The 27950-nt window shown below is 43.4% G+C and overlaps 1 protein-coding gene across 1 annotated transcript in view; it reads left to right on the top strand.

The window, feature by feature from the left end:
• The window catches only part of LOC311271983 (uncharacterized protein), a gene marked incomplete at both ends in the record, with an annotated part of 28867 nt that extends 6484 nt beyond the window's left edge, over window positions 1–22383 (top strand). Inside the window, 13 exons of the mRNA XM_084378015.1 lie at window positions 4398–4597; window positions 5838–6082; window positions 6173–6287; window positions 11750–11886; window positions 12018–12236; window positions 12370–12723; window positions 12956–13183; window positions 14188–14457; window positions 14726–14995; window positions 15264–15524; window positions 20561–20821; window positions 20920–21180; window positions 22283–22383. Of these exons, the coding sequence (XP_084234141.1) occupies window positions 4398–4597; window positions 5838–6082; window positions 6173–6287; window positions 11750–11886; window positions 12018–12236; window positions 12370–12723; window positions 12956–13183; window positions 14188–14457; window positions 14726–14995; window positions 15264–15524; window positions 20561–20821; window positions 20920–21180; window positions 22283–22383 (2922 nt within the window). The remainder of the gene's footprint in view (window positions 1–4397; window positions 4598–5837; window positions 6083–6172; window positions 6288–11749; window positions 11887–12017; window positions 12237–12369; window positions 12724–12955; window positions 13184–14187; window positions 14458–14725; window positions 14996–15263; window positions 15525–20560; window positions 20822–20919; window positions 21181–22282) is intronic.
• Window positions 22384–27950: the final 5567 nt, after the last annotated feature.

The following is a 27950-nucleotide window of genomic DNA, read 5'->3' as shown; positions in this document are numbered from 1 at the left end:
AAGAAATACTGATTGGCCTATCACATCACACCTGTCCTGGCAGAGAAAGACATGTGGAACAGGAAGCACAGTATCTCACAGCATGTACATTATATATTAAAACACATTGAAATGTAACATGAGCCCAGCTCTATCACACTCTGTAGCTGTAACATTTTCAAAGTGTTGCAGTGGCTGATTGAAATAAACATCCAGCTTCCAGCAACAACTCTGTAGTTTGAACATTATTTCAGTTCCCTCTCTGTGCTGCAGAGGGCGACAGTGTGCAGAAAGTTTTGGATTTCAGTTTAAACAAACTCTTTTTGTGTTTACCTTCAGAATAAAGGTTTTATATATCAATAATGGACACAAATAACATTTAAATCAGTCTGTTTTCTCTGACTTGTTCCTTACTTCCTCATTATTTGTCCATTGATGAAACTGAATGTGATAAACTTTGATGCTCACCCTGAAACAACAAGGAACTGTGATCAAATAAAGCTGACTCACCTTAACTGATGTCGTGACCCTGAGTCATTATTGTGTTTGTATTTGTTGCTGATCTGTCTCTCCTCCTCAGTGTGTGTGTGTGTTTCTGATTGAGAGCAGGTTGGACCTGCTGATTGGCTGGCTCAGCTTGATTGCTGACACAGGATTGGTCAGAGGGAGGAGAGGAGCCCTTTTTGAACCGCTGGCTGACTGCAATCTCCTTCTCCACCAATCCTCCACTTCCAACATGGACCAGTGTCGAGGCTGACCAGTGTTTAGTTTGTGATATGTAATCTAGTTGTGAATAACTCAGCTGCAGTACAATCTGGTACATCTGAAGTGTGTAAATAGACAGAGAGCAGTAGCATAGTAGGAGGGAGAAGCCTTTTCTCCTGTTTATCCCGATTTCAGGAGTTAGGTAAGATTTTGTCTTTTGTTCATATTTTTGATCTGCGGCAGGAAGTTAGGGTAACAGATTATTTTGTTTGTTGTGTTGGCCTTGTTCTCCCTCTGAAGCAAAATAAATGCTACTTTGAATGTGACTCCTCTGTGACACTGGCTTTCTCGGGAGTGAAAAGAACGGGGAGACACTCATCATGTTATGTCGTGGGTTCCCCTGGACCAGCGGCGTAACATGATTTGGGGGCTCGTCCTTCCTTTCTTTGTCGATCGTCGTCGTGAATCGGGTGAGTTTGGTTAATCTTTTTGTCCTCATCTCTGCTTGTTTGGCAGTTTTTTTCTTCTGTGGGGCTTTAATTTAGAAGACTTTACTATTAATCCGTCGATACATTGAAGAGATGTAAGAAAGCTGACCTAATTTTGATGTGTTGGTGCCTGTTAATGCTAAGAAGCAGTGGTTAAAGGTGCTTCTGTGTAATAAGCTGAGTGAAAGGAGCTTGTTTGGTGAGCCAGCTCCTATAGTTGGGGCTGAACCGGGTGTACTGGCTGGTATTCCTTCCCCACTCCATGCCCTCCCTGTTTAGACTGGTATGTCTGCCGAGCAGCTAAAGTTGACTTGGTGCAAGACCAGGGGTTGGAGGTGGAAGCCATGCATTGAAGGTTGGAAGCTCTTGAGATAGAGCGGTGAGCTGCAGCAGCAGCCAGTCCCTCAGCTACACAGTCATCTCCCAGGCGCCCCAAGACAGCTTTGATGTTAGCAGGCACATTGCATTCAGAGAGTCCGAGGCAGACTCGTATTTAAACACGTTTGAACGCATCGCTGCTATGTTAAAGTGGCCAAAAAAATGTGTGGTCTCAGCTCTTACAATGTAAGCTAGTGGGTAAAGCCCAAGAGGTGTGCACGTCTCTGTCAATTGGGGACAGCCTGAATTATGACACTATGAAAGCCACCGTCCTTCGTTCATACCAGTTTGTTTTATTTTTTATTTATCCTTTATTTATCCAGGAAGGATCCATTGAGATTTGACAATCTCTTTTCCAAGGATGTCCTGGTCAGGAAGCATTACAAAACAAACAATCAAAACAAGCGAGAAAATACATAGCAAGAGCAAGGTAGCAAAGAGACAATGATAATTGATACCATAAAAGAGACCCCAAAAGTGCAACACAATTTGAAAGCTAAGAGTCACAGGTGCAACTGGTGATTAATAGTTTGGAGAGAAATTGTTTAAAGCCAGAAAGAGGGATGAGAGTTCCCATCCTCATCTTGACTTGCAGGTCATTCCAAGACCAAGGCCCAAAGTAGGAGAGGGTCCTCATCCCTAAAGCTGTCCTCATTAAGGGAACTTTAAAACGCAACCAGCTGTTAGCTCTAAGATCATATGTAATTTGAACAGCAGTAAACTTTGAGCAGAGGTATTGAGGCAGTTTGCCTAAAATAGCGGGCAACAATAGAAAAGCACGATTTGGATCTGTATAAGAAGCTCACTAAAAATTTGAGCTTTTTTGTTAAGTAGGAGATGTGATGTTTGAAATTTAGATCCTTATCTAGCCAGATGCCCAGATATTTGTATTTGTCTACAGCCTCTATGACGGTGCTATCCAATGCCTTAAATGGAGGTAGGGTGGTCGTGAAATTATGGTTAAAGAACATGATATTGGTTTTGTTTGCATTGAGGACTAACTTGGCATCAAGGAGAGCATGCAGCAGAAGGGTAAAATCAGTCTGCAGGTTAGTGTATGCTGTTTCTAAAGAGGAAGCGGAGTTGTATAAAACTGTGTCGTCAGCATACATATGGTAAGAGAAGAACCACAGGTGATCACAAATATTATTTATATAGAGTAGAAAGAGTAAGGGCCCTAAAATTGACCCCTGTGGGACCCCCTTGTTCAGAGTGATGGGGTCGGATATAACTGTACCGAACCGGACTGACTGAACACGTTTTGTTCGATAGCTTTTAATCCACTTACCCACATTATCACTAAAGCCAATTTTTGAGTGATTTTAAGAAGATGACAGTGATCCACAGTATCAAAAGCCTTTGTAAGGTCAATAAACAAGGCTAAACAGACTTTTTTGTTATCAAGGGCAGTTTTTACTTCATCCAGGACCTTCAGAGTGGCAGTGACTGTACTATGACCAGGTCTGAAACCAGATTGTAAAGGGTTAAGTATATTATTAAACTCAAGAATCTGATGGAGCTGGGTGGATATCAGGGACTCAAATAACTTTGCAAGAGTAGAGAGATTTGAGATTGGTCTATAGTTGTTTAAATCTGAGGGATCACCGGATTTCAGCAAGGTCATGACAAATGCTTGCTTCCATAGAGCTGGAAATTTCTGAGAAGAAATAGACAAATTAAAAATATCAGTTATTGTCTGAGCAATAAACGGCGTGGCTGATTTGAGAAAAAATGGATCAAGACCATCTGGCCCAGCAGATTTCTTAAAGTCTAATGTTTGCAACGCGTGCAAAACCTCAGATGTTGACAAAGGGGTAAAATTAAAACCAGGATGTGAGACTGGCGGAGGTAAAAATTGCCAAGATTCCAATTGATGCTTAAAAGAGTGTTTGATGATGATTTGACTCTTGGATTTAGGCATTTTGGTATTCCTGACACATGCAATGCAGCAATGATCACTAATGTCATTTGGAAATACACCTATAGACGTGTATTTATGGGGGACATTAGTCAAAATTATATCAATAAGAGTGTCATTACCTGAAAAAACACGTTTTAAATAGATCAATTTTGGGAACAAGGCTCCTGGCAAAGTGTAAGAAACCAAGACCATGCCTACGACTAAAATCATCAGGAGTGGAAAGATGCTGCAGGCCACTGACCGTGGGGGGCACTGGGGCTATGTTGCTAATGATATCTAATGATTCAGTAGAGCTAGGAGCTGGGGGGTTGGAGGTTGATGGGTGAGTTATAAGGCAAGAGGAAGGTCTTATCGGAATCAAGGTGAGTGAGTTTCTATGATTAGCAAGTAGAGCAAGTGAACTGTATGGTTTATTTGTTACTCTTACTGGGATGCACTTAGGTGTAGTGAGACTATTGCACAGGTAGGGGGAGCTATACGAGGTTACAGCGAGTCAGGCGGTACATGAGTGGAGGGTCAGTTCGATGTTGGAGGATAGGAGACGTGACCCCTCTCGGTTTGGGTGTAAGCTGTCTCTTTTAAAAAAAAAAAAAAAGAGACGGTTTAAAAAAGCGGCAAAATTGTCCACGAAGGGGATGCCGTTATGCATACAGTAGCCCTTCAGCAAGGTATGGAGTTGACGGAGGCAACTAGATTTAACATCACCATAACACGGAGAGGGCAGCGGACCGGAAATAATCAGCTGTTTTCCGGTGTCCAGCAGAGTGTCAACGAGGCGGGTGAAATCAACTTTGAGGTCCTCTGACCGCTCGTTCTTAATGTCGTTCACACCTGCCTCGAGGACCAAGGTGGAGACAGACCTGTACTGGTCACTCAGGTGCAGAGCAGAGGATTTAATGTCATTTACAGAGGCACCCGGATGGCAGAAAGTTCTCCCACCGAGCACCGCTACATGCCTGACCAGCGATGTGCCGATCACAAGCAAAGCTGCACCTGGGAGTGCAGTACCAACCTCCACGGAGACCTCTGGAGAGATGGAGACGATGGTGGAGACCCCTGGTGTGGTGGCCGAGTGGGCAGTGAGGGATAACCAGTGCGACGAGCTGCGGATCTCTGTGGAACAGGAGTAAACACAGGCTGGGATTGCCTGCGAGTCTTGCCGCGGGGGAAGTGCCCAGATGCAGGTGATGAAGAAGAGGCCCGTGTCCCGTCTTCCAGGGGGGGGAAAGTCAGTGACGCTGAGAATGTCATATTTATTGTTAAGCCTGATATTAAAGTATTTTCAGCTTAGCCTCAAGTCTTCTCTCGATTTCCCCGCTGTCTGCTACGATATCTGATATCTGTACGGTGAAGAATGCTGGGGAGAGAAACAGCTGTGGCCAGTAAAGGTGTCTTAAGGAATAGAATGAATTGCTGCTGCTGTTGTTGTTATTGTTGTTGTTGTTATTGCTATTGCCGTTGTTGTGGGAAGCTAACGTTAGCAGCGCAAAGCGAGACTTACATGCCGGGGCTCCACATCAGGAGCCCACTATGTAGAAAAGCCTTAGATCACTCAGCAGATAGGTTTGCAGAATCACAACTTACCGACACAGGCCCAGCTGCGGTGGTTCAGTGTCCGGTAACCTGGATCGGTGTCGGTGGTATCCTGTCGATAGTTGCTTTAGCTTCAGGTTGAAACAGCCGGAGTAGCTCACTCCAGGGTCACTTGGTATGCATGTAAAGTGTTGAAGAGTCTTTAAACGAGAGCCGAAATGGCTATTGGGGGCTCCTTAAAGAGGAGGTGGGCAGCCCAGCCCGTTTAGTGAGGATAAAAACACAAAGAGAGTAAAAAGTGCTAAAAGCAAGGTTTGAAGGTCTCTTCTTATGTGTGATATTTTGCTTTTCACTTCTCCCTCTCAGCTTTTTTTTTTCCTGTTCACCTGTTTTTTAATTTGTTAATCAGTCCCTGTCTATTTAAAACTGTGTTCCCAGCACTTCTTTGGTTTGTACTTTATTTAGTTGTACTTTAATTCTTGTATTGCCTGCTCCTCCTGTTTTTCTTGCTTTTTGGATTTTGTATTCAAACTTCAGCTTTGTTACAAAAGCTCGCCTTTTGTTCTTTACCCTGCCTCCTGAGTGTCTTGTGTTTGGGTCTTCACCATTTTTTCGACTCGTAACGATACCAACTGACCAACAATGGACCCAGCGGACACAAAATCTCTGGAGGAGCTGAAGAGATACTGCTTATTTTTTTAAAAACTGAACTCTATCACAGGTTCTGTGGACTTTAAGCTCAAGCTGTTTTCCTACAACTTAATCCAAAAGACACTCCGCTCAAGACCAAGGCTGTTGGACCCACAATTTGTAATTACTGACTTCACTAACAGCCTGCTATCCCCCCGCCTGCTCCAGCTCCTGTCTCAGCTAGCCACCAGCATGCTAACCTTGCTTCGTAGCACCGTGGAGGTCCCACCGTCCGGCCCCATGGAGGGTCTGCTGCCCTGTGGTTGTGAGTCGACGCAGGTCTTGTTCCTGGGTCTGTCGACGCCTCTCCGGCCCCTGAGTTTCCAATGCCTGCTGACTCACCAACAGACCCACCAGAACATCATTCAGCAGCCTTCTGTGACACCCAGTGACACCTGCCTCATGCCATAGTACTGGTGCCCAGTTTCCAGCTTCCAGTCCTGCTGCCATGTCACCTGCTTCCTTCTCTGGTGTCCAGCTGCTAGGCTCTGGCGTCTATCGGCCTCCAACGGTACCAAGACTCTGGTCCTGCTCTCCAGCTTCCCGAGGGCTTCCGACTCTGCCGCTGGTCTCATGGCCTCCAGCCCGTCATGGTTTGATATTAAAGCTTGCCTTTTGTTCTTTACCCTGCCTGCCTCCAGAGTGTCTTACGTTTGGGTCCTCACTATTGTTGTTTCATGTCACATCCAGTTTATTGTCTAAACATTAGCTCACACAGTCTCCGATGAATATCTGGTTTAGGCTTTTTAATTTAATAAAAGCTCAAATTACAATCAAGGCTGACTGAACCTTTTCTGTTCTGCTGCCTCGCCTTTGGAACAATATCACATTTATTGTTCAGTTTGCTGATACGTCCATGTTTTACCTGCATTGTTTGTAAAGCAACAGTAAGAATCATTTCTTCATTTTGTCTTGAGGGTTCACAGGTATTCGTCTCTTCATACATATTAATAATATAAAGAGGAAGGAAGCCAGCTAGTTAACGCCTCGATGTGTGTTCAAGACAAGTGAACCAACCAGAGAGAGACAAAATGTCTCGTGACCACGTCTTCCGTCTTTATTTAGAAGTGTTTGATGAGATGAACTGACATTCAGTACTTCTGCTGTATGTGATCGACCTGCTGATTTAACAGACGTGAGGAGAAGCTATGAGTTTAACAGCAGCAGCGAGTGGATTTGTTGTCGTCCTTCTCTCTGTTCAAGGTACTGTACGTCTACATTTATACTGTAAGACTGTTAGCATGGTGGGTTTTATAGTAAAGATTTGATATGCAACAGTGCACAGGTAGAGAGAGTAAAGCTGTGTTTGCGTGGATGTACAGTGACTGTACATACTGTACATTAACAAAGGAGAAATCTGAAGAGAAATTCTGTTAAATAAAATGAATCGCTCTGAGGAACTTCCTCCATCGTTCAAACTTCCTCCAAACTTAACTTGAGCCTGCGTTCGTACGTGTTAGAGGCTGGTCGATGTGCCGCGATAGCATAATTAACACAGGAACCAGAGTTCAGAAATAACACCAGTCGGTATCATTTCAAGATGTTGCTTGCATTTCTCTACAGCTGTCATTCACACTCTGCAGCAGCCTGAGCACAGGAAGATGAGCAGCCAGCAGACACTTTTTTCATGCGTCACACACTTCTTATAAGTACTTCTCGCTAAGTACTGTGTTAAAGTACACAGTGTCAATACATTGTTGCTCCTTCACTGCAGCCTCGGCCCGCGTGCAGCTCAATGCTTATATGCGGCCTCCTTGCACTAACAAAGCCTGGTAAACAAAGGAAAGTGCAATGACCCTAATGTCCAGTAGGTGGCGCCTGCTTGTCACAGCACCCCAGGTTGGAAAACTCCCATCTCCTATTGTCTGTGACGCACCTGAATGCATCAGTTCCACCGACACCGGAGGAGATAAATACAGTAGCAGTTCCGGCAGTCCCAGAGTTATGTGTTGCTGGAAGCATCAGCTTTCGCCTACACAACTATTACTCAGAAGGGAGCCTACAGATGTCTGGATTTCTTTCGCTGCCTAGGCCGCAGTCTTTCATCTCATTGGACGAGCCAAAACTGCGCCGTGTTCACCAAACACGCTCCGGATCCAGTAAAGATGCTGTGCAACCAGCCTCTCTTTACCTGCCTGCAGAAGGAAGATGTTTTTATTTTTCCTCAGAAAACGCCCGTTTTGCCTGTTTTCTTATTGCCCATCAACTACGCTGTCTTAACAGCCAACGCAGAACACTGCAACCGCCTTTAATCCATGCCGAGGAAGCGAGCTGGATTAAGGAAGACATGACTACAAGTGAAGCTTAATTAATGTCTGGGCAGATTCTAGAAGTTAGTGTGTATTGTATGTTTGTGAGCTACATTCTTTGTTCTTTGTGAGTTTTGTGGGCCGCTGTGTCCCTCTTTTTTATTGCTGTTCGTTTTACGTGGTAAAACATGTTGTTAGCTTTCCCTTTTCGCTCTTTATGAGCTGATCTGAGCCACTCCATGGTGTTAGCTTAGCCGCCGCCAAGGGTGTTGGGGGGCAACCGCCATTCCAACAAACTGCCATTCCGACATACCGCCATTCCGACATTAGGCCCTAATTGTTGGAATGGCAACACTAAACCTTTAATGAAACGTCCCATCATTCCAACATTTTTTGCTCCTAAGGTCGGAATGGTGGTATTTATTTATTTTTTAAACGTCTTGCCATTCCGGCACATCTTTTGAAAGGGTTAGGGTTACGGGTTACGGATCACAGTGAAACTTTGTCGGAATGCTGGGACGTTAGCATGTCGGAATAGTGGAATGGTGACATGTCTGAATAGTACAATGTCGGAATGGCAGTGTGTCGTAATGGCGGTCTGTCGGAATGGCAGCATGTAACCATGTCTTTGTCTTGCTCTCTCTCACTCTCTGTCTCTTTAACTAACCCACATGTACACACACACATTAGGGGTTACACACACACACGTAATCTTATGGGCGACCTGTTGGAGATTTATGGTTGATGACCTCGCTATAACATAAGATACGTGTGTCTCATGATTAGAGCTTAGATCAGGCCCAAAAAATCAAGCCCAACCCTACCCGAGCCCGTGCACATTGTGTCCGAGCCCGGCCCGGACCGACACATTAACTGTAATTATGAGCCCGAGCCGAGCAAGTCCTGGCTTGGGCTTGGGCAAGTGATATCTCCCTTTTATGATTTCAGAGACGGACGCCTCATGTCCACCTTTTGTGGAACTGTAGGTCACTTTCCCTACAAATTCATCTTGTGTGCAATCAAAGTGCACAGGAAGGCCAACGACGGTGTAACCATTGCCGTTGTTCAAATCTTGCATGTTCATTCATTTGACTAGCCTAGGTGACGTATTCACGTGCACCATTTTTGTAGTTCTAGACATATGATTCAGTAAAATCTATTGTCATTTTTTAATTCGTATCCATGCGTGACCTCTCCAAGTCATGTTTCGGCCATTTTTGTAGTCGAACAAACGCAAGTTCCCCATTTCCGGTTTGGCCAGCGTGGTACTGTGATAGGATGCCACCTGTGCAACAAGTCCAGTCGTGAAATTTCCTCGCTCCTAAATATTCCACAGTCAACTGTCAGTGGTATCATAACAAAGTGGAAGCGATTGGGAACGACAGCAACTCAGCCACGAAGTGGTAGGCCACGTAAAATGACGGAGCGGGGTCAGTGGATGCTGAAGCGCATATTGCGCAGAGGTCGCCAACTTTCTGCAGAGTCGATTGCTACAGACCTCCAAACTTCATGTGGCCTTCAGATTAGCTCAAGAACAGTGTGTAGAGAGCTTCATGGAATGGGTTTCCATGGCTGAGCAGCTGCATCCAAGCCATACATCACCAAGTGCAATGCAAAAGCGTCGGATGCAGTGGTGCAAAGCAAGCCGCCACTGGACTCTAGAGCAATGGAGACGCGTTCTCTGGAGTGACGAATCGCGCTTCACCATGTGGCGATCTGATGGACGAGTCTGGGTTTGGCGGTTGCCAGGAGAACGGTAGGTTGCGGTGGGGTTGTTTTTCAGGAGCTGGGCTTGGCCCCTTATTTCCAGTGAAAGGAACTCTGAATGCTTCAGCATACCAAGAGATTTTGGACAATTCCATGCTCCCAACTTTGTGGGAACAGTTTGGGGATGGCCCCTTCCTGTTCCAACATGACTGTGCACCAGTGCACAAAGCAAGGTCCATAAAGACATGGATGAGAGAGTTTGGTGTGGATGAACTTGACTGGCCTGCACAGAGTCCTGACCTCAACCCAATAGAACACCTTTGGGATGAATTAGAGTGGAGACTGAGAGCCAGGCCTTCTCGTCCAACATCAGTGTGTGACCTCACAAATGCGCTTCTGGAAGAATGGTCAAAAATTCCCATAAACACACCTTGTGGAAAGCCTTCTCAGAAGAGTTGAAGCTGTTATAGCTGCAAAGGGTGGACCAACGTCATATTAAACCCTATGGATTAAGAAAGGGATGTCACTTAAGTTCATATGTGAGTCAAGGCAGGTGAGCCAATACTTTTGGCAATATAGTGTATCTGGCATTGGATATTCAAATGAGTAAAATCCGAGTATAAACCCATTACTTAAATTTGAATGTCATGTCTGCGCCACTTGATGTTGCCATTTTCTCTTGCTTCCTCTGTTTCGGGACTGAGCAGCGGTGCGCAAAGAATCTTGGGATATAGCAGGCCGCGAAGGATAGTAGCGGTGCGTCCTCCAAAAAGAGGGAAGGGCAGGCTGCATTTGTGGGCTGCAACTAAAGGGGCCTTCGAATTTGGACAGCCTTTGAGCAGCGTTGTGACGTAATTGGCCTTCAAATGCTCCTTTCGAAGGATCTGTGACGTCACACTTCAAGAGAGCGTGACCGCCATTTTGGCTCTCCGCCATCTTGTTTCTTTGACTACAACCATCCATCCAACACATCCATGCTTGTTTGTTATTTGTGCTTGAGTTTGTCTTAGTTTAGTTTCATAGTTTAGCTGCTTTGGTTGAGTAATTGTACTTGTTTTAGTTGAGTATTTTGTGCGTAACTTTTGTGGGATTGATTGGTTGTGATGGTCAGTGCTCGGATTCACTTCCTTCACTGTTACTTTAATTATAAATATTTTACAAATATTTACATTTAAAAGTGAAGCCTTCTTCTTTCACTGTTCCTTTGCTTTAAATATTCTCATGTAAACCTTAATGACTTGTACATTTCTCTATACCTCTGTTGACTTTCATGAACCACAAATACCACTGAAACTTGATTTACAGTATCAACCCATTTTTAAAAAAGACCTTAAGAGAAACGTGTGATACAGAATAAGTCTTACGTACCGTTCTAGTTAAGATAACGGAGACTGCCCAAAAACCTGTTGATGAATTTTCATTCATCTGATTAACACAGGTGAGAAAGGAGATTCAGGAGACGTGATGCCTTACGTTGAAGTATTTAATGAAGCTCCATCGAGGAGAACATAGCTCAACAGTATATGTTTCTGGTATGAGATGTAGTGAAGGTTAGTGAAGGCACAGGAACCTCTGCACACACAGAAGCCTGTGACCCCGAGCATGACCTCAGGGTAACTCTACCTCCTCTGTAAGCAGAGTGGGAGATGTATAGAGACAAATGTACTACTATGAACCTATGAGACTGAACGTGAAAATTCCTTTACAAAACCGTCTGAAGGCTGCCTTTTTCTGCCTTTGTTACAAGTTCGTATGAAGAAAGCCACAGTATTTTGGGAAGTGTAGCTTCACAGACTGAAGCTCCTCCACTACAGTGAAAATCTGTCTCCTGATGATGTTTTGAGTCTGATTGTAGTTTCTGATGTTCTCTGTGTTACAGTGATACAGGGTCAGGATGACTGGGGAGTGACTTACAGCTCTACTGAGATCTGTGCCGTAAAAGGATCAACAGTGGAAATAAGCTGCACATACACATACCCATCCGGAATAGATGGTGGTGATGTTGAAGTTAAGGAAACATTCTGGTTTACTAAACTGAGTGGAAATCAACCTGTGGATCTGAGTACAGACTCAGATTATCAAGATCGTGTTGAGTACAGTTGTTATGAGAAGAGCTGCACTCTGAGAATCACAGACCTGAGAGAGAGCGACTCAGCTGAGTACAAGTTCAGCTCCATAACAAACCAACCAGGTGGGAGATATACTGGTTCACCTGGAGTCACTTTGAGGGTCACAGGTAACATTTTCATTCATATTTTAATTATTTCCAAATGTTCAACATCTAGACAACAATAATATAAATGTGTTGTGTGTGTGTATGTTGACAGTTTGTCTAAAATAACATTCTTGTTCCTTCTTCACATCCAGATCTCCAGGTGAAGGTGAGCATTTCCTCATATTCTAACTTGGGAGACCTGAAGTGTCACAGCAGTTGTCGTCTACCTGATCGTTCTTCCTACATCTGGTACAGAAATGGACAGAAAATTCAGTCACAAACGTCTTCTAGTTTTTCAGTCTACTTTGATTATGCAGACAGTTTTTCCTGTGCTGTTGAAGGACATGAGGATTTCCCCTCTCCTCCAGTGTGTGAGTTTACTACACTAACATAACACCATCTGATGGAGTCTTATAACTACATGTATTTTAATATGGAGACCCTCATTGTGACTCTTCATCAACTCTGGTTTAAAAATGATCAAAACTTTGTTTTATCTTTCAGGTGTCACAGGTCAAACCTGCTACAGAGTAATTTACACTGACAGAAGCATCTGTGCCTTCAAAGGCTCATCAGTGGACATTTCTTGCACTTACAGCAGTTATGGACCTATCAGATCTAAATTCTGGTTCAGTCCTGAACGTTCTCATCAGTGGCAGAGTCCTTCACAGCCTGAGGACCTTAGAGAAGACTCCCAGTTTGCAGGTCGTGTTCAGGTCCTTGAAACAGAGACAGGACGCTCCACTCTGAGAGTCACTGACCTGACAGAGAGTGATTCAGCTCAGTATCACTTTAAATTCACAACACAATGGTTTGAATGGAGGAGTAGTTTACCTGGTACAACTCTGACTGTCATAGGTACTGATGAACACACACTGATGTAAAACATCAACATAGTACATTTAGAAACAGTGAACATGTTGAAAATGATGGATCATCATGAGTTTGTGTAATAATGACTGTTGTGTTGGCACTAATGTTCACTGCTAGTTCTAGGAATAGTAACTGTTGTGTTGTCGTGTATGTACATCTATCACTGATTTCTGTCAGAACCAGTGATAATAATATTGTGTCTTGTTCTCATATCCAGCTCTGCAGGTGCAGGTGACCAGAACAACAGTCCACCAGTCTGATACTGAGGCAGAGCTGAAGTGTCACAGCAGCTGCAGTCCAGCTGGTCGTCTTTCCTACGTCTGGTTCAAGAACGGACAGAAAGTCACAGGGGTGGAGACATCTTCTTTTAAAGGCCGGGTTTATCCTGGAGACATCATCTCTTGTGCTTTGAAAGGACATGAAAACTACGGCTCTCCTTCAGTCTGTGAGTTTGATCCACTGTATCAGGAAAAAGACATTCATACACACTGACAATAAAACACAAATTACAAGTTCAGACTAGGGCTGTCAAGATATCAGATTTTCACTTGAAGAATTATCATGGCTAAAAGAATTCACAAAAACAATATTATCATATATTACTATTTTACTTTGGTTATATGTGGCAGACTCTGCCACCTTTCTAGCTTCAAACAGTGGTCTGGGGATGTTATTTTCCTCTGAGAACAGCTTGTTTATTCACTTATGGAAATAATAAATATCGCTGAGTTTGTGTATTACCTTATCAATATTTAAACATTACCTTTCTGAGTCTCTGAATTTCATTCGCAAACTACATAACGCACCTTTAAAATCAAGTTTTCAGTTTCTCCAGATTTTTCATGACGGACTCTACAGACAGACAATCTTTAACGTCACAATCAAAACAAAAAGATGAGCGCTGCTACAACGACAGTGGCTATATATGATAATATGACAGGCAGGATTCGGATCAGAGACAGATCCAGGATCGACACTCCAGATAGCTGCTGTGACAAAAAATAGAGACAATCACAAAGAAACAAAGAAAAAGAAACATAACTCTAGGCCATCTTGCAGTGGGATCACACCAGCCGTGACACCTGTCAACATGCTCGCGTTTTGACCCACAACTACTCAGAAGTCATTACGACATTATTACCTGAGACCACAACCACCTTTGACCTCAGATTTCATTTTGATCTCACTCCACACCTGTGAGGTTTTGTGACTGTATCTTGCTCAGGTGTGATGCTAACGCACTGACAAAATGTGTCCACAGACAGACATACAGACACCTGGCAAAATACTCTAAACTGCTTCTGTGGTAGTTTCCACTACAATCTGTGTCTCCAGGGCCACATTTGTCCTGATGATACACACACACAGACTCACAAGGTGAATCAATAGTCAATTGCCTGTGATAACATATTCTGATCTGTAAGTAATGCATATTCATATCTCCTCCAGATGCTCCAAAGCTTCCCTCTGTGTCAGTGAGTCCCTCAGGTGAAATCATGGAGGGCAGTTCAGTGAATCTGACCTGTAGCAGTGATGCTAACCCAGCAGCTAAATACACCTGGTACAAGAAGAATGGAGATCCAGACCTTCAACCTCTCAGTAAAGAACCACAGCATGTCTTCAGCTCCATCCAGTCCTCTGACTCTGGAGAGTATTACTGTACAGCTGAGAACGAGCTGGGGAGGAGGACGTCTGAATGCATCTCTATTAATGTGACATGTGAGTGAAACAGTTTATTTTAAAATAACAGATTAAATGTGTCCAGTCTTTGCAGGAGAAGATTTTACTGTCATGTCTACGTTCTTGTGCTCCACATTCTCAGTCAGCTGTAATTCACTGAGCAGCTCCAGGAGACTTGAGGAGTTTTATGCTGTTTTGGTGCCCAGATTCAAACAGTGCTACACACAGCTGTTCACACTTTATTGTTTAAATACTACACAATCTATTGTTGTAACACACTTAACCTATTCTCTTAATACATATCCAGATGCTCCAAAGCTTCCCTCTGTGTCAGTGAGTCCCTCTGCTGAGATAGTGGAGGGCAGTTCAGTGAATCTGACCTGTAGCAGTGATGCTAACCCAGCAGCTAATTACACCTGGTACAAGGAGAATGGAGATCCAGACCTTCAACCTCTCAGTAAAGAACCACAGCTTGTCTTCAGCTCCATCCAGTCCTCTGACTCTGGAGAGTATAACTGTACAGCTGAGAACGAGCTGGGGAGGAGGACGTCTGAATACATCTCTATTAATGTGACATGTGAGTGAAACAGTTTATTTAAAAATAACAGATTAAATGTGTCCAGTCTTTGCAGGAGAAGATTTTACTGTCATGTCTACGTTCTTGTGCTCCACATTCTCAGTCTGCTGTAATTCACTGAGCAGCTCCAGGAGACTTGAGGAGTTTTATGCTGTTTTGGGACCCAGATTCAAACAGTGCTACACACAGCTGTTCACACTTTATGGTTTAAATACTACACAATCTATTGTTGTAACACACTTAACGTATTCTCTTAATACATTTCCAGATGCTCCAAAGCTTCCCTCTGTGTCAGTGAGTCCCTCTGCTGAGATAGTGGAGGGCAGTTCAGTGACTCTGACCTGTAGCAGTGATGCTAACCCAGCAGCTAATTACACCTGGTACAAGGAGAACCAAACACTGATTCAAGGACCAGAAGGCACTTATACCTTCTCCTCCATCAGCTCTGAGGACAGAGAGATCTACTACTGCAAGTCTGAGAACAAATATGGAGAGATCGACTCTTCATCTCTCTTCATAGACGTCCAGTGTGAGTACAGAAACATAAGCAACTCTTTTGGGTCAAAAATCTCATCACATCTATTTGGTACACACTTTTGTTGAAACTGCCACAACAATGTAATGTAATCAATCAGTTGCACTCTTCAAAATAATAATAATAATATTAATAATACATTTTTTTTCATAGGCGCCTTTCTGTCACTCAAGGACACCTTACAGTTAATAAAAGACAATGCACAGTACACAATAGAAATAAAATAATAATAAATAATAATTAAAATATAATAATTAAAATTAAAAATATAATAAATAAATAAAAAAGAATGCCACAAAAGTACACAAGAGTAAAAACAGTGAAAATGGACAGGATAGTCAGTTAAAGGGAAAAGGCAATCTTAAACAGGTGTGTTTTGAGTCGGGACTTGAAATGTGACGCATTGTACTGATGTTCCTTATTTCGGGTGGCAGAGAGTTCCAGAGCCGGGGAGCAGAGCGGCTGAAAGCCCTGCTCCCCGTGGTGGTGAGACGGGCAGGGGGGACAGTCAGCAGAATGGAGGAGGATGAACGGAGGGATTGACAATATGGAGAAGATTGGAAAGATATCGGGGGGCAAGATTGTGAATGGCCTTGAATGTTAGCAGAAGGATTTTGAAGTCAGTGCGGGACTTGACCGGGAGCCAGTGGAGCTGCTGTAGGACGGGAGTGATGCGGTGGATGGGTTCTGGTAACTACACGGGCAGCTGAATTCAGGACCAGCTGAAGTTTGTGCAGGGATTTGTGGGTGAGACTGGAGAGGAGGGAGTTGCAGTAATCCAGGCGGGAAGTGATGATACTATGGACAAGGATAGCAGTGGTATGGGGAGTAAGGGAGGGGCGGAGGCGGTTGATGTTGCGTAGGTGGAAGTAAGCAGACCGGGTGATGTTGTTGATGTGAGATTGGAAGGAAAGTGTACTGTCGAGGATGACACCCAGACTCTTAACCTGTGGGGAGGGGGAAACTGAGCAGTTTTGGAAAGTGTTGATTGTGTGCCAACGAGAAGAATCTCAGTTGTCAGAGTTGAGTTTTAGTAGATTTGAAGTGAACCAGGATTTTATTTCAGTTCAGCAGTCGGTAAGGGAGGAGGGCGGGAGGTTGGAAGTGGGCTTGCTGGTGAAGTAGAGCTGGGTGTCATCTGCATAGCAGTGAAAAGTGATGATATGTTTGTGGAAGATATTGCCAAGGGGAAGGAGATAAATGATAAAGAGGAGGGGCCCCTGGACAGAGCCCTGAGGCACACCTGAGGTGACAGGGGAAGGTTGGGATGTGAAGGTTTTTAGCTGGATGAACTGAGTGCGGCAGGAGAGATATGATTTGAACCAGTTTAGAGGAGTATGAGTGATGCCGAGGGAGGATAGTCTCTTGAGGAGGAGGGTGTGACAGATGGTGTCGAAGGCTGCACTGAGATCGAGGAGGATGAGAATGGAGAGTAAACAAGAATCAGCTGCCATGAGGAGGTCATTGGTTATTTTTATGAGTGCAGTCTCTGTGCTATGGAGAGGGCGGAAACCAGACTGGAACTGTTCGTACAGGTTGTTGTTGGATAAATGAGAATGGAGTTGAATTGCTACTGTTTTTTCAAGAATCTTGGAAATGAAGGGGAGATTAGAGATTGGACGCAGGTTATTGAAGTTTGTGGGATCCCACTGGGTTTTTCCAAAATTGGGGTAATTGCAGCAGTCTTGAATGGTGTAGGAACAGTTCCAGTGGAGAGAGAGGAGTGGATTATGGCAGAGATGAGAGGGACCAGGGAAGGGAGGCAGGCTTTGACCAGAACTGTGGGGAGAGGGTCGAGCTGACAGGTGGATGGCTTGGACTTGCGGATAAGATCTGAAATTTCCGAGGTGGTGGGGAGCTGGAAGGAGGAGAAAGAGTGGGTAGGAGGAGGAAGTTCGGATACGACATTGAGGGTGTTTTGTGAGCTGACATGTTGGTGGATCATCTGGATTTTCTGACTGAGGAATGACATGATGGAGTTAGAGAAAGCAGTTGAACAGAGGTGAGATGGTACAGATTCCGGGGCTTGGGTAATATTCTTGTACAGTGAGAACAGTGATTTGGTGTTACCTTTGTTTGAACAGATTATGCCAGTGTAATAATTTGATTTTGTTTCCGTAATGCAGTTCTTGTAATGTAACATATGATTTTTATAAATATCTTTGTGAATATGAAGTCCAGTTTTCCTGTATAGCCGCTCGAGTTGTCGTCCTTTGGCTTTCATGAGTCGAAGTTCGGGGGTAAACCAGGGAGCGGAAAGGGAGAAGGAGACAGATCTGGTTTTTAGCGGAGCAAGGGAGTTGAGTATGTGTTGGAGTCCAGTGTTGTAGTGTGAAACCAGCTGTTCGAGGGTGACTGAGTTGTGAGTGGCCATGAGGGAGTCGATGCTGGAGGAGAGGGAATCTAAGTTAATGTCCTTAATATTGCGAAAAGAAATGAGATGGGGGAGCTTGGTAGTGGAGAGAGGGAGTTTAACATTAAATGAGAGGAGGAAATGGTCGGTTATGGGGAGTTCAACTGCAATTAGCTCAGAAGGGGAAACACCAGAGCAGCAGATCAAGTCCAGAATGTGACCCTTGGAGTGAGTGGGGGTATCGGTGTGCTGTTGAAATCCAAAACTGTCAAGGCAGGATGTAAAGTCTTTGGTAAGTGGGTTGTTGGTATTGTCCATGTGAATGTAAAAATCTCCCAGTACTATGTTGTTTAGTGAAAGTGTGGATAGGTGGGTGAGCAGAGCAGCAAAGTCATGTAGAAAGTCATTGTTTGGTTTTGGGGGCCGGTAAACAGTTGCGATGATGGTGGAAGTAGGTCCAGAGAACTGACAAACAGTGGATTCGAAGGAGGTGAAAGCAGGGGTAGGCACCGGCGAGACTTTCCACTTCTCGTGATGGATTATTGTGAGACCCCCTCCCCGGCCGGTGCCACGGGGTTGACAGGTGTAAGTAAAAGCCGGAGGAGTAGATTTGTTGAGTTGGGAGAAGTCGTTGGGTTGTTGCCAGGTTTCAGTTAAACAGAAAAAGTCAAACTTATGGTCAGTGATGAGATCCTGGATGAGATGGCCCTTGCTCATGAGTGAGCGGATATTAAGTAAACCAAAGTTGACAGTGGTGCTAGCCGACCGGGGCAGGGAGCATAGCACCACTGTGGTCAACGGCCCGGCTGGTGTTGCGTGAAGGGGGATGGGAATTGGACCAGATGGATTTTATTGGCTGAGTGGGAGGGACGGGGGCGCTAGAGAGCTGAACTGTGCTTTGTACTGCTGCTGGCGTGAGGTGAGGAAGAGTGTCTATGGAGGGGTTGTGTGGTGTAAATAGTCAGTCACGTGGAGCATAATGTACGGGATATTGGCTGCAAGCATGCGAGCACCTGTGGTGCACCTGTGGTGCTAGGATGGAGCCATGTCATTGTTCCCTACATGTACAACTAGTCAGGTAATGGAGGACGGGAGAGACTGCAGCAGCCCAGGAAGTTTTCCCAGGATATCCAGGACTGTGGCACCGGGGAGACAACAGGTGGTGGCGTTGAAAAAGCGGATATTCCGTGTAATGGAGTCCCCAATGATCAGGGTGGTTGGTGGAAAGAGTGTGCGAGGATGAGGTTGAGCCGGGAGGGATGGTGGTGAGCCAGCGTCCGGGGTGTGTGCTGACGGCAGGATCGCCGACTGTGCCCGGCAGGACAGGTGCTGCGGTGGGTCGGCCACCCCGGCCCCAGGAGGAAGAGAGTCCGCCAGCGGTGTCGGGTGGCGCACGCCTCCAGAGCATCGGAGAACGGCTTCCTTCAGGAATTTGCAGCGAGAAGTAGAGGTGGTTGTCCTGGAAGACAGCTGGCGATCCGTGACCGAAGCACAGCGGCTCTGGGCACCGGTGGGTACCGGCGGGGAAGAGGGCCCTGTGGGTGTTGCGGGGCCCTCTTCCCCGCCGGTACCCACCGGTGCACCGCCAGGATAATCCCAGACGCAGGGCAGCCGGAGCGGGAGAAGAAGCACCAACAGCTGCCGAGGCACCGGGGACCACGCGGCTATTGGAGCATGAAGCCGCAGGGACGCCACCGGCCGCAGGAGTAGGACCAGCCATCCTGGCCCCTCTCCGCCTGCGACCGCTGGTGCTCCGGACTCAGTCTCAGGCGGCTCCCCCTGGCAGGCAGGCAGCGGAGCCAGGAGCCGTACGACCGCCAGCAGCCGTGTGTAGAGAGCAGGCGGCGGGGCCTCCCAGCACCGGGCGAAGATCTGGATTGTTGGCCAGGGTGTCGAAGCAGTTGGAGAGGCTCAGGCGAGGAGGAGAGGAGGCTGGGGGTTGAGGAAGTGAAAGGCCGCAGACAGGTGGAGGTATCCCATGGAGCAGTATCCTGGATGGGCCGCTTTGAGTGAGATTATTTGCATGGATTGTTCGTGGGCAATGTCCAGACAGGAGGTCAACAGGGCCTGTTTATTCTGCAACTCCTGGGAGAGTAGACGGATGTCGTCTTTAAGGTCAGATATTTGTTTATTTGCTTTTATGTGGGTGGTGTTGCCATGGCTGTAGCTCGTAGGCTAGTGCTAGTTCAAAGCCTGAGATGCCTCCTCCGGTTCAGTTGAGCTGTAAAACTTATTACCTCCGCCGACGTAAAATCAGTTTTTTGATATCACTCTGATTACTTAAACTGACAGTTTGTCTTCTTCTGATACAAGTGTCTGATCTGATGATCTTGGCGTGTTTTGTTCAGGTGGTGGAGAAGCTGATCTGAGGTCTGGCCATCAATTTTCTATGGTGTACTGTTGAATAAATGCTAAAACATACTGAAAGGATCTGGATGTGTTCATAAGTGTTTACCTCCACTGTGTGGGGCGGTACTATCTCTGCACGAGCATGGAGGTAAAAGACTCCACAGCACTTCAGCTCCTTCTTCAGCTCCAAACTGCGAGTCTTCACCTGCTGTTGCACAGCCTCTACCAGCTCTCTCCAGCCATGAGACCAATAAAAGGTCATTGCATTATTTTTGCATTATTTTTAATGGTTGTAATGAAACATGTCTCTTTACATGACGTCCACTAGATGCTCCAAAGCTTCCCTCTGTGTCAGTGAGTCCCTCTGCTGAGATAGTGGAGGGCAGTTCAGTGAATCTGACCTGTAGCAGTGATGCTAACCCAGCAGCTAATTACACCTGGTACAAGGAGAACCAAACACTGATTCAAGGACCAGAAGGCGTCTATCATTTCTCCTCCATCAGCTCTGAGGACAGAGGGATCTACTACTGCAAGTCTGAGAATCAGTATGGAGAGATCAACTCTTCATCTCTATTTATAGACGTCCAGTGTGAGTAACATCAGGAAGTCACTTAGATTGAAAATGGAACTAAAATAAAATGTTGAATAATATTGATTATTTGTCTCTCTGTACATGTTGTCCTCCAGATGCTCCAAGACTTCCCTCTGTGTCAGTGAGTCCCTCTGCTGAGATAGTGGAGGGCAGTTCAGTGACTCTGACCTGTAGCAGTGATGCTAACCCAGCAGCTAAATACACCTGGTACAAGGAGAACCAAAAACGGCTTCAAGGACCAGAAGGAAGTTATCATTTCTCCTCAATCAGCTCTGAAGACAGAGGGATCTACTACTGCAAGTCTGAGAATCAGTATGGAGAGATCAACTCTTCATCTCTCTTCATAGATGTCCAGTGTGAGTGCAATACATTGAAAATAAGAGACACAGTGTTAGTATGTTTAAATTATAGGTTATGAAAGAGAAAAGTTATCATTGTTATTTTTGAGAGTAGCTCATTCTGTGAAGAATAACAGACTTGGTGTGATGAACCAGAGCTCTTTAATACATGCAGCATATAAAGAAGACCGAAGCATAATGTTCTCTGTAGACTCTCAGATTGTCTTGACTTATATACTCTCAGGTAACAACAGGACAACAGATGCAGACCTCATGACAAGGCTGATTTTATCAGCCACACATTCAGGTGTTGATCATGACGTCCACCGAACAATACCCCTTAAATGTTTACAAGACAGCCACTCTCACCTGACTGTCAGCTGTCTTCCTCATGACTTCCTCACAGAGAATCACAAAGGACATGTCCCAGTCTATACATTGATTACTAAATCTAAAATGCTAAATTCCCATAGTTGGTAATTTTCAGTTGTCAGCGTCAGCAGGTTTCATGAGGCTCATTTTGTCAGCAGCAAGTAATTCTAATTAACCCTGTGAATCAGGTGGGTTTGTCATGTGTCATCCATAGAGCATGTTGATATTAATGACATGGAGGTCTTTACTTGTTGTCCTTCAGATGCTCCAAAGCTTCCCTCTGTGTCAGTGAGTCCTTCTGGTGAGATAGTGGAGGGTAGTTCAGTGAATCTGACCTGTAGCAGTGATGCTAACCCAGCAGCTAATTACACCTGGTACAAGGAGAACCAAACACTGATTCAAGGACCAGAAGGCGTCTATCATTTCTCCTCCATCAGCTCTGAGGACAGAGGGATCTACTACTGCAAGTCTGAGAATCAATATGTAGAGATCAACTCTTCATCTCTCTTCATAGATGTCCAGTGTGAGTGCAACACATTGACATAAGAGGCACAGTGTTAGTATGTTTAAATTAGTGGTTATGAAAGAGAAAAATTCTCCTTGTTATTTTTGAGAGTAGCTCACTCTGTGAAGAATTACAGACTTGGTGTGATGAACCAGAGCTCTTTAGTACATGCAGCATATAAAGAAGAGCGAAGCATAATGTTCTCTGTAGACTCTCAGATTGTCTTGACTTATATACTCTCAGGTAACAACAGCACAACAGATGCAGACCTCATGACAAGGCTGACTTTATCAGCCACACATTCAGGTGTTGTTCATGATGTCCACAGAACAATACCCCCTTAAATGTTTACAAGACAGCGACTCTCACCTGACTGTCAGCTGTCTTCCTCATGACTTCCTCACAGAGAATCACAAAGGACATGTCCCAGTCTATACATTGATTACTAAATCTAAAATGCTAAATTCCCATAGTTGGTAATTTTCAGTTGTCAGCGTCAGCAGGTTTCATGAGGCTCATTTTGTTAGCAGCAAGTAATTCTAATTAACCCTGTGAATCAGGTGGGTTTGTCATTTGTCATCCATAGAGCATGTTGATATTAATGGCATTAAGGTCTTTACATGTTGTCCTCCAGATGCTCCAAGACTTCCCTCTGTGTCAGTGAGTCCTTCTGGTGAAATAGTGGAGGGTAGTTCAGTCACTCTGACCTGTAGCAGTGATGCTAACCCAGCAGCTAATTACACCTGGTACAAGGATAATGAAGACTCGCCAAAAGCATCAGGACAGATCTTCACCATCACTGACTTCAGAGCTGAACACAGTGGGAATTATTCCTGCGAGGTCCATAATACAAGAGGACGTTATAAATCTACTTTATATCTGAATGTGACAGGTAAATTACACTCACACACATACATGTGAATATTGCTAACAGTGGACTGAGTTTCTTTACCCACCAAGTGTGGACCTTTGTTTCTGGTCATTTTGAAAAAACAAAAACAGAACAGAAAAATTTACTTTTCCCAAAATATTACTTCAAATGTGTTCTTTCATTTTTTTTTAAACAAATTGCCAAGAGGGGACTTCAGCTACATCAACCTGTCAAAAAGGGGGCTTCCATATACTGCAGTGGAGCTGTCTGTACCCATTCTTTCACCTAATGAAAGTTTGTTTACCAAAGAGACTTTCATTGTTTCATTCAATATTTAAAAAATTCTCTGTGATACTGATTCTACAAAAACAATCATGGTCACTTTAATGGAGAATAAATAATGTTTTACCTTCAAATCATAAGTAATTTGGCTGCATGCACTAATATCAGTGAAGTATGCATTGTGAAAAAGGCTCCCTGCATACACACACACACACACACACACACACACACACACACACACACACACACTGACTTATAGCAATAGAGCTCATGTTTTAATTTTGTAGTTTTGGAGAAGAAATTCAAACCAGAATTTTAATATTTACAATATTAATGAGGTAATAATTCAAAAAATGTATCTTTTCCATAAGTTAATAAACAAGCTGTTCTAAGAGGAAAATAAGGTTCCCAGAATACTGTTTGAAGCTAGAAAGGTGGCAGGGTCCACCACATATAAACAAAGTAGTTCAGTTCAGTAGGTCAGTTTGTTTATTCTGTTTATTCAGTCATGAAAACAAAGACAAGGCAGAAAAAAAAACTCCAGATCTTCCTCTTCTGATTAAAACTTCCAGCCCAAAACTACATAGAGCACCTTTAAAAACCAACACTGACATAGAGAAACTATATATCTACTTGGAGAAATCTCAAAATGTGAAATAATTTTAGCAATTATTCATATTTGGTTATTGTTGTTTTCTATTTGTTTTAACAATCCTGTGCAACTCTTTTCTTGATAGAATATCTGAAATGTATTTCATTTGTATCTTCACTTCTTGAATTGAAACAATATTGTTGTAACATTAATGCAACTAAAACAAATATGAAATCAAATCTCTCTTTACAGTATCTCCAGTTTGGAACTCAACAGTCGTAATGAATACCGTCAGGTTGACTCTGTTGGTCCTGATTCTGATTCCTCTGATTCTAATGATTCTGCGCTCCAGGTAAACTATAAAAATCCATCATTTTATAATCTTTGTTCTTTTATGTTCTTATTTTTTACAAATTTGGCATTCATTATTTTTTTGGCACCATGAAGAACATCTTCTTAAATAGTTTGTTTTGTGTTGTTGGATTCAATCCAGGCACAAGAAAACTCCAGTGAGCCCCACCACTGAACCAAATATCTATGAAGAGATGGAGATGAGGCAGAGACATCCTGGGCTCGAACAACAGGTCCTTTCATGATATTTTTACAGTCTTGTATGTTGGCTTAATATAACTGGAACACAGTTTGCTGTTAATATTTGGACATTGAATTAGAACATAATATTCTCATAATGGTACATTCAGACCAACACGCACAAGTTTGATCACAGGATTATTAATTTTTTTATTCACGTCACTTGCACGGCACACAGCTCGGTGAATTTCAGCGTCTGGAGCTGCGTCGAGATTACGTTACCTGAGGCTGTGTGTGTGTGTTAAAATCAATAAATGTGTGTGTATGTGTTAAAATCAATAAATAGTGACTGTGAACACCAGCAAGTAGACATGGGACTGAATTAATCTGTCTTATCACATTGGTATGAAACCGAAACAACATCAGGTTTGACGAAGAGGGGACAAGCAAACAACTTTTAAAATGCATGTTCCCCAAATGGAGTTCGGATCAATCAGGGCTATGCTGTGCCGAGACATATTTCCATGACTTACCACTTAGTCGAACTTCCTCGCTCACTTTCCTCCATGCACGCTCCTTTCATGGCCTGTCTCATTACGAGTATTTGTTTTATGTACAGCTCTGGGTGTCTGCAAACAGCCACAATTAGTGATTATTATCCTCTCCTCTAATGCTGTTTATTAATCTCCAGACGCCGTAAAAACATCACCACGTGAGTGTGATGGATAGGCTTTCGCAACACAGTGTCACGTGAAGTCTTTGCTTGAGTTCATTTGGTCAACTCACACAGTTGCCTGGCACAAATACACGCATCCTTATTGACTTTATATGTAATCTAGATGTGTGAATGATTCCTCTCGTGATTGGTCTGAATGCCCCACAAGTCATTAACATATATTTGCCATATTACAATGATATCAAACAACAATCAGGAGAGAATTTTTGTCTTAACATCCTCATGTACAAATTTTAGATCAAACCAAATGTCGTGCAGGTTTGAGTTGAATGAGTTGAATCTTACATTAATTTGTCTTTCCACATCAGTTAGACCCTCGAGAACGTGTCAACCTAACTGCAGCACAGACTGAAGACACAGAGCAGAAGGAAGACATGCTGTGAAGTCCAGTCGGGTTGGAGCCTGTTGACAAAAGACTGATCTTAAGTTCATAGTACTGGTTTTGTAATTTTTTTTAAGAGCATAATATTGAAATATCACAGTGGAGAGTGAGGCTGTGGAGGAAGAGGGGGGAGTGGACATACTTTTCAAGCTGTAATATGGGACTTTGTCTCCCTCTTGTGGCAGTTAGGTTTCTCTGCCATGAGCTCTGCTCTTCAGTTTATCTGGAGGGTATAGGCTTAGTCAGGAATGTGTGAACTCATTTGACAATGACTTGAATATAAAAGACTTTCATTTGTGTGTAAAGGTTCCTTTCTCCAGCTTTCAATAGCAGCAACAGACAGTGAGCAACAGCATGTAGCAGAACGTTTAGAAGAATGCAAGCTTCAATTCTTTATTTTGCTTTAAATGTGTTTAGGGTTACAGCATGTAAAATGTTTAATTTTAAATTCAATAAATGACTTTAAAAGAAATACTTAACACACCTGTCTTGACTGCTGAAGTAAAACAAAGTCTGTTCAAAGCAGACACATTGAACATGAACATGTTTTTATATCACTGAAATGTAATATAAGCTCAGTAGCATCATAGATAACTAGACTTTACACTTTCCTAATATTGCCCTGGCTGAAATAAAATAAAAAAGCCTCCACAAATACTGTGTAGATTATCATTAGAGTTCCCTCTCACTGCTGCAGAGGAAGACAGTGTGCAGAAAGCTTAAGATTGCAGCTTTAAACAATTTTTTTTTTTGCGCAACATTAATAAAGACAAATACACTTCAGAGTTGTTCTTCTGCCTCTTCTGTTTACAATAACTGCCTTCAACATGTCGCTATATGTTACACCAACAGATTTGAGACAGGAAGGAGAGTTCAGCACAGCAATCAGTTATTTTGTTAATCAGAGAAGTTCATTAACAGGAGCAGGTAGATACTATTTTAATGTTTATCAGTATTTTTTGGAGCATATCTGCATTATTGTTAAATTGTGACTAATGGTATCTGATGATGGATTCTGCAGACAAATGTAAAGCAGCTGTGGATCCCTCCTGTGGCCAGAGTAGGTTGTGTAGTTCTGTCACTCTTCAGGGTCAGTTCAATTTCCAGACAACTCTTGCACTGAATACTTTGTAAGATTGTATTTCATGTGAGAAAAGTGTCATCTTAAAGAAATATCCACTTTCTAGTTTGCCTTCAGACATTACAGTAATGCCAGTAAAGAGATGTAAGAACTATTTCTTCATTTCATCTTCAGGGTCTGCAAAGATTCAGCCCTTCATGCATATTAATATGGTCAGGAAGAAGGAAGTCAGGCTGGGTTTTAACACCGCGACATCTGTTGAACACAAACACAACCACAGAAGACACACGCTAACACTAACCCTGTCTTCAAAGACCAAGTATATTTCTCTCGCATTTGATTGTGAGGAGAAGCGATGAGTTTAACAGCAGCAGTGAGTGGATTTGTTGTCTTCCTTCTCTGTGTACAAGGTACTGTACATCTACATCTATATTGTAAGACCGTTAGCATGGTGGGTTTTAAGTAAATACAAAAGATTGTATGTTGAGATGTGATGTTATGAAGTGATGTGATCCCTTCAACACCAGACATTCATTTCTCCTTTAAATCGAAATCTCAACAGGATGACCAGCAGAGAGCTGTGTCTGTTTTGTACACCAGCAGCATCTCTTCACACTTATACCTTTAAACTTTATAAACTGCATCATTTAAGACAGTAAAGCTGTGTTTCTGTGGGTGGAAGTGGTGACTGTACATACATTAACACAGAAAAAATGGTCTAAATGATCTATTGAATAAAATTCATGCTGCTCTGTGGAACTCAATTTAAGACATCATTTGCACATGGTAGAATAAATGTAGAGAAGTAACAACATCAAAAAACAGGAGTCTGTATCATGTTTTATACATTATAAGAAATTCCTTACTGTTGGAGTTGCAAGGTGGATAACTAAAGTTTACATAGCAGTCATGAATATATTTGTGTTAACAATGAATGTGTTAGTCAAAATAAGTACTAATGTTGTTCTGTGTGTGTTTCATGCATCACACCCTTCATATTTTGTTTACCTGTTCACTAAGTACTGTGTAAAAATACACAGTGACAATACACTGCTGTTTCTTTACTGCATCCTCCATGTGATTTCCTGCCTCAGTGCTCTTACAGATTAACTGTTGAGATCATGTGTTCATCTTTGCTTTTTAAATAATCACATGAAACAGACTGATTTGTAGATTTCTCTTTGCCTCTGATCACTTTGATATAAACCAGAAATAACATTATACTTTATAGTGTACACACATTTTTGAAACAGATGTTAGAAAGTCTACAAATATGTAAAACAACTTAAAGGGGCTCTGTGGAACTTCTATGATTTGTAGGAAACAGGTTGTTAGCTTATGTTTGTGGAATCTAACCTAATTTTAGCTACTGTTGTAGCGAAGTGGAGAGAGGCACTGAGAGGAGGCGCTCAAGAAGATGTGTTAAGTCACATTCT

This window comes from Pagrus pagrus (genome assembly GCF_965226575.1).
Source record: "Pagrus pagrus genome assembly, chromosome: 2".
NCBI classification, from domain to species: Eukaryota; Metazoa; Chordata; class Actinopteri; order Spariformes; family Sparidae; genus Pagrus; species Pagrus pagrus.
Note: the sequence above shows the minus strand (reverse complement) of the source record. Positions and strands in the feature narration are given on the sequence as shown.